The sequence below is a fragment of the Mastomys coucha genome, unplaced genomic scaffold, assembly GCF_008632895.1.
Source record: "Mastomys coucha isolate ucsf_1 unplaced genomic scaffold, UCSF_Mcou_1 pScaffold14, whole genome shotgun sequence".
Classification (NCBI taxonomy): domain Eukaryota; kingdom Metazoa; phylum Chordata; class Mammalia; order Rodentia; family Muridae; genus Mastomys; species Mastomys coucha.
In genome coordinates this window covers 80,069,211-80,076,823 of record NW_022196896.1, presented here as the reverse complement: position 1 = coordinate 80,076,823, position 7,613 = coordinate 80,069,211, and the positions used below count along the sequence as shown (strand labels likewise).

The 7,613-nt window shown below is 39.1% G+C and overlaps 1 protein-coding gene across 4 annotated transcripts in view; it reads left to right on the top strand.

Annotated features, from left to right (window-relative positions):
- Positions 1-7,613, top strand: part of Dnah7 (dynein axonemal heavy chain 7) — a 254,194-nt gene that overhangs the window by 29,919 nt on the left and 216,662 nt on the right. For all 4 annotated transcript variants that reach the window (XM_031367445.1, XM_031367448.1, XM_031367446.1 and 1 more), the window contains 2 exons: positions 485-560; positions 5,511-5,636. In XM_031367445.1, coding sequence (XP_031223305.1) covers positions 485-560; positions 5,511-5,636 — 202 coding nt within the window. The remainder of the gene's footprint in view (positions 1-484; positions 561-5,510; positions 5,637-7,613) is intronic.

Sequence of the window (7,613 nt, the reverse complement as noted above, 5' to 3'; positions counted from 1 at the left end):
TTGCATTGTAGAAAGTGCATCTTGAAAGACAGGCAGGAAAATGGAGCCATTTGTGATTGAAGACACAGCAGACAGGAGCAGAGGGAGCTTGCTGTGCTGATTTTATTATGCCTGTGTGACACTCTTACACAATTTCAAATGCAACAAGGCAATGTGTGCTTTTCCAGGGAAAGAAAATGTCCTCTTTTTGCTGACCTACAATTCAGCAAGAGTGCTTTTGATGTAATAACTACAAAGGAAAATATAATATTAAAGTCAGTTATCATTTCCAAATGAAGCAATAGGAACACAACGTTAAGAAAGAGAACACAGACACAGATTTGATTGATTTTTTCCTCACAAAATTTTCTTCATAAATGCACAAATTTCTCTATATTACAAAACTAACATGGTTTAAGTGATTAATCTTAATAGAATTTTTCTCAGAAATATGCTGTAATTAATCTAAGATTATTTATCCAAACTTCTCAATTTTTTTTCTTAGTTGACTTTGTTTTAAAAGATCCCAGAGAAAAAGAGGATGATAGCAAGATAACTGAACTCCCACCACACCGTGCTGAGTAAGTGAGCATGTTTCCTAATAGCTTTTACTCTCTATGACCAACAACATATAACTACTGCCAATAAAAGAGATCCCCTCATGTTTTCATTTTCTCATATATGCATATATATTTTTCATATATGTGCTTTAATTTAGATGTATTTTATATTATATAGTTATAAATATATTATCTATATTTATTATTTTATTTAAATATATATGTTTATAAATGCATATATTTCTCTCTATTACAGAACTAACACAGAACTAACACAGTTTAAGTGATTAATGTTAGAAGAATTACTTTTCTCAGAATTATGTTTATAAGTACACATACACACACACACACACACACACTCACACAGTATATCTACATAGTTTTCTCATAAGTGAGTCTGAGAGTCCCTGTCTCAAAACAAAACTGTACCAACTAACCAACTGACCAAATTAAAAATCCTGTTGTGAGCCAGGCACTGGTGGCACACAGTTTTAATCCTGACACTCTGGAGGCAGAGGCAGGCAGATCTCTGTGAGTTCAATGCTAGCTTGGTCTACAGACCAAGTTCCAGGAAAACTGGGGCTACACAGAGAAACCCTGTCTCAGAAAAACACCAAAAGCCAAATAAACAAAAAACTCACTCAACAAACATACAAGACACAACTCTTGTGGAAAGGATTTGCTATGGCCTTGTGTCTCCATAGCATGTAGATCAGGCTTCAGGTAGTAAAGCATGAAAATTTGGTGACAGTTTGTACAAAAACATTATCGACAACATTGAAAAAGACCAAATATATCCATAGAATATTTCGATTTATTTATTTATGGATTCAGAACATATGGTAAAACAAAATACTGCACATTTTCCTGAAAAAGTAGTATTTAGGAGTATAGCTCTTAAATATTTGAAAGATAAAACATAGATTAGAATAATTTTAATTTTTTTCAACAATGGCACAGCTTTATATGAGAACATTCCTAGTTAAGCATGAGAAGCTGTCATCACTCCCAGACTGGGTGCTTATGGAGTAGAGATGGAAGCAGGGGAAGGGGTAGAAAAATTTCTTTCTGTTCAACTGAGGTTTGCTGCTCTGAGAGCTGACACCATGGAAAGGAATGGATTAAAAAGAAGCCTAAGAAAGTCAAACATCAATGGGAGGAGAGGCCCTTGGCCCTGTGAAGGTTCTGTGCCCCAGTGTAGGGGAATGCCAGGGCCAATAAGTGGGAGAGGGTGGGGTGGCAAGCATGGGGAGGGGGAAGGCAACAGGGGTTTGTTTTTGTTGTTTTTGTTTGTTTGTTTGTTTGTTTTTTGGAGGGAAAACTGGGAAAGGAGAAATCATATGATATGTACATAAAGAAAATATCTAATAAAAAAATAAAAAAAAAAAAAGAAGAAGCCTAAGGACATTTTACTAGGGTTTAGAAGAAAAAACCTAGGATGTGCAAACTGTAACTCTCAGTAGAGGAGGAGAATGAAAAAAGAGAAGTAGTGTGTGTGTGTGTGTGTGTGTGTGTGTGTGTGTGTGTATGCATGCGCGTGTGTGCGTGTTTGGAGGTACATTAGCAATCCAGTGAGTGAGAAAGCCAGAGTTCCTGAGTCAGCACATGGAAAGTCAGGCAGGCCCAACAGAAGGTCAGGGAAGCTCTAGGGACTATGCTAAGGTGAAAACCATGGGGAGGAAAATCTATTACTTCATTGTCTTCATTAGGGTTTCCATTGCTGTGAAGAGACAACATGACCTAGGCAACTCTTATAAAGGCAACATTTAATTGGGGCTGGCTTATGGGTTCAGAGGTTCAGAGCTCATTATCATCATGGTAGGAAGTATGGCCGTGTCCAGACAGGCCTGATGCAGGAAGACCTGTGAGTTCTTACATCTTTATCCAAAGCAAGCTAGGAGCAGACTGTCTTCTAGGTGGCTAGGATGAAGGTCTCAAAGCCCACATCGGCAATGACACACTTACTCTAACAAGCCCATACCTCCTAATAGTGCCACTTCCCGGGCCAATCATGCTCAAACCACCATACTCATCAAAGGGCTAATTAATTACTTCCCCTTCTTTTTATATGGTTTAAGGTAAGCCTGCCTTCCTAGAGGAAATTCCACTTTCTTGTGGAGTGGTTCTTTGGTGGAGTGATTGACTGTCTGATTGTGGCTCAGTCTGAACACTTTGGTAAACTCAATCACCCATGGTATGTTGGTGTCAGATTAAGGAAATAAACAAACGCATTTCTCCTTGGTGTCATTTAATCAAAAGGAAGCCCAGACTTGAATTCTCCACTCTACTCTTCCTATGGGTTTTGTTGTTGTTGTTGTTGTTCTGTCTTTCTGCTATATGAGTGTGACCCTGTGCCTGTATCTGAATTCTATCTTATGATTCTGAGTGTTCGTGTCTCTCTGTCTCTGTGTATGACCCTGTGAGCTTGTCCCTAAAAAAGAGCTTCCTAAATGTTGTCTTGCAAATCTCTCTTTCTGTCTCTCTGTCTCTCTCTCTGTCTCTCTGTCTCTGTCTCTGTCTCTGTCTCTGTCTCTCTCTCTCTCTCTCTCTCTCTTGTTCCTGTGTGTGTCCCAAATAAAGGGCTTTGCCCCCTCTTTTTTATTAGACAACAAAGAAACCATCTCATGGGGCAATAATGAGGGATATTTACAGTAATCTTATAAGGCTACTTTTTCTCTTATTTTTATTAAATTATTATCATAACATATACAAACATGTGCATTACTCTTGGGAAGAGTATATAATTTAAGATTACAGCTATGTATTAATTTAGATTGTAAAAGTTAATCACATAAGAAATCTAAGGTTTGTTACATCGTTCTCTTAAAGGCAGATTAAACAAATAGATTGAGCACACAGTAGGATAGCAGTCTTAAATTTAAGTGACCTTAAGGTGCATTATTATTTCTGACTATGAGGTCCAGAAAATGTTCCATTTTCTTTGAATGTAAGAGTTTTTGTTTTGTTGTTGTTTCTTTATCAAAATGTGTTGCCACACAACTGAATTAACCTATTCATGTTTTTGTAGCTTGGGTTTTCAGTTTGGCATACTCAACCAGAGAAGTGACCCCACCTAACAGCCACTACAGAGCCCTGTCAAGGCTACTGCAGTAGTCTCCCTTTTGAGTAGGTGGCCACAAACTCATCAGGAACCAGATGAAGGATCACAAACTGCCTCATGTTTCTAGCATTTCTGGCCTCCAACCAGGACAGTATCATGGACTGCTTAAATCAAGTGTTTAAATAAAATTGATGATAAAATTATGGACATATTTAAATATACAGATGCTTGAAAATACTATAAATCAAACATACATTTGATTTACCTGACCATGGAGTACCACAGCTTAGTGATACAGTGTGTTACAGGTCCATTCATGGGCATCTTGCCAGCTGCATGGTGGGCTACTCCACAGTGCACAGCCTAGCATCTTTAGAGCCAGCCCAGCATAAAATCCAAATCCAGATGTATTGCTTTTTAGCATCACAGAGCCAGAAATCCCAGAAGTCTAACTATGGTAAGATAGCCCACAGAGGATTTCTTACATAGTTGAAAATATGTAAATATATTTAAAACTATGTTTCCAATAAGAATGATAGTGTGTGTGTGATTTGTAAATGATCCTTATACATTGACAGGTACAAAAGTCAAGGGGATTTCTATAGGCAAATTGGACTATATCCTTATTTTGAAAAATAAAGCAAAAAATTTAAATGTTGTATATCCTGATATTAAGAGTCTTTATAATAAAGGCTATCTGGCTATTGTTTGCATTTGATATTTTAAGTTATATATGGACTCAATAGGTTCAAATATTTAGAAATGGGAATTAGCAATCATATGTATGAAAGATTTAAATATGATTTTAAATTATAATGAAATTGTACTAACATTATATATATACATATATATGTATAATTTGTACTAGTTGGTTTTAACTGTCAATTTGACAATCTAGAATCACCAGGATGAGAGTCCTAATAAAGAATTATCTATCTCAGGTTGTGCTATAAGCATGCCAGTGGAGGACTGTCTTGGCTGTTCATGTATGTAAGAATACTAGCCCACTGTTGGTGACACTGTTCTCTGGATGGGGCCCTCAACTCTTCAGCATGCACACATTGTCTCTTTGCTCTTGATTGCATATGATGCAATAGTTGTTCTGAGCTTCTTCCTCTGTGACTTTCCTTCTACAGTGGGCTACAATTTAGAGTTGTAAACTGAAAACTTTCTCTTTCTCTTACATTGCCTTTTGTCAGAGTATTATATCAAAGCAACTGAAGTGAAGCCGTAGTCTTCATTTAGAAAAACTAGCTTCCCATTGTTTGCATTTGATCATTGTACACTATTTACAGATTTAATAGGATCAAGTATTTAGAGACAAGAATACCTTCTATGTTAAATATTTAAAACAAACTTCATAATTATTGTCAAGATTAAGTTATGCTAACCATAGAGTATATATTGTAGGATATAATTACATATTTTGCAATTTCTACTACTTTTTTTATTAATTTATTTACTTTGCATCCTGATCACAGCCCCCGTCCCTGTCTCCTCCCAGTCCCCCCTGCCCCTGCCCCTGGCACATCTCTGCAGGGCTAGGTGCATTCTCTTCCACTGAGGCCAGACAAAGCAGACCAGTTAGGAGAATGGGATCCATAGGCAGGCAACAGGTTCAGAGACAACCCCTGCTCCAGTTGTTGGGGGACCCAGATGAAGAGCAAGCTGCACATCTGCTACATATGTGTTGGGGCATATTTTGTAATTTCTAAGAGATGATATTAGAACAAAAATGATTATTACTCAAAATATATCTTTAATATAAAAAAAATACTTTTTGTAGTGCTTAGGACTAAACATAGGACCTTGGGTGATCTAGGTAAGTGCTCTACTACTGAGCCAAATGCCCAGGCCAATGCTCCTTTTGATTTTTAGGGAAGATAACTCAGTTTTTCTCTTTGTTTCAGAATGGAGGTCTTGCCAAAGCCATGGAGGAGGTCTTTCCTCTCTGCATGTAGTTACATTAGGGATCACTTGAACGCGATGAACCCTACAATGCTGGCTGTGCTGGATCTTTGGCATAGTACTTTTAAGTGAGTATTTCCGGGCTTTTTGAAACTAAAAAAACAAAACAACAACAACAACAACAAAACCATTTAGGTTTATTTATTTAATGTCTTTGAGTGTTTTGTCTCCATGTACATGTGTGTACTATGGGCCAGGTGACTGGGGAGGTCATTGGCTTTCCCCAGGTCTGGAGTTATGGTTAGCTAAAAGCCTGCAGTGTTGATTCTAGGAAATGACCTGGGCTTGTGCAATAGTAGGTGCTCTTAGCTAAGCCATCATCTATGCCCTCTTAAGAAAATTAAAAAAAATAATGATATTATATTTTAGGTCATGTCTGTTCTTTTATTATTTTAATTGTAAGTTAAAATTAATTTAAAATATAATGTGAATATGAAGCCAGGCGTGGTGGCACACACCTTTAATCCCAGCACTTGGGAGGCAGAGGCAGGTGGATTTCTGAGTTTGAGGCCAGCCTGGTCTACAGAGTGAGTTCCAGGACAGCCAGAGCTACACAGAGAAACCCTGTCTCAAAAAATATAATGTGAATATGAAAATGTGGTTTTAATAAATAATATATAACATATAGAATAATAAGTGAACACTGTCTTTTACATCTAACTCATTGTAAACGTCTTCTCTATCTAATCACCAAATGTGCTTTAAGGGACTTAGTTTCCATCCCTTGCTTTAAGTGACCCATAATATTAGCTGCTGCAGTGCATGGAACAGTTCATGAACATGATGAACATTGCCCAAATTAATAGCCTTCTCTGAAGTCCGTGACATCTGATGGGGAGCATGGCCTGCTTCCCAGGTGCTTCTAGTGGGACCAAGCAGCTGTGGACAGGAAGGGTTCAGCAGAGGTGGACCTGAAACAAAACGCTTTGCCCCTAGGGCAGAAGAGGACCTGCCATGCTGCCTGGGGACTCTGTCTTCATGTGCTCCCTCTCTCACAGGCCTGTTACGAACTCACAGAAGCACTCCAGTAATATGCGGACATGGACACATGCTTTAAAATTTACTGAAGTAACGCAAATTTTAGATTTCTTAAAGACAGCCTTTCTTTAGGAAAAGGAGTATTCCTGCACCTGTGATAAATGGGATGCCACCCTTCGTTTTTCTGCTTAACAAGCCAAAGACATGACACACGGAACAGCTGCAGAGCTGTGGACATTTTCTACACTGTTCTGGACTCATCTAACCATATGCGTGCGGTTGCCCACTGTGGTGGTTTGAATACGCTTGGCCAGGGGAGTGGCCCTATCAGGAAGTGTGGCTTTGTTGAAGGAAGTGCATCACTGGGAGGGTGGAGTTTGAAGCTCTGCCCAGTACAGGAGCTTCTCCTCCCCAGGCTCCCTGCTCCTAAGGGCTTCCTTTTGAAGAAGTTTTAAACTTGGTGTTAGAAGCCAGCTTTGAATGTATCTAGCTTTGCCACCCTTTCTGTTCTAACCCTTCTGGTTTCTAGGAAAGCCCAGTTTAAATTCTCATCAAATTCTAGTTACTACACTCTTCCACTTTGCAGTGATGATCCACAAGGTCATATTCCTGTTGAATATAAATATATACATTACTTTAAAATTTCAGTCATTGTTATGGTTTGGGTCTGAAAGGTCCTCTATGAGGCTCAGATGTTTCAACTTCAGGCTTGTTCTCAGTTCCTCAGTATTCAGAGGTAAGGCTCTATGGAGTGAGTGGATGGAGAGGGCTCTGGCCTCAGTAGATTAAGCAGTTTGTGAGCTCACCATCTGTAGGCCTATTTGGAAATGAAGGCAACTCAGGAACAAAGAGGTGGGTCTTAGCTGAAGAGAGTGGATCCTGGAGACCTGCCCTGAGAGACTGTATCTTGTCCTCAGGCCTTTCACTTTCAAAAGCTCTTTGCCTTTCTCCCTCCTCCCAGATGCCTTGTCCTCCCTCCTCCCAGCTGCCTTGCTCTCTCTCCTCCCAGCTGCCTTGCCCTCCCTCCTCCCAGCTGCCTTGCTCTCCCTCCTCCCAGCTGCCTTGCT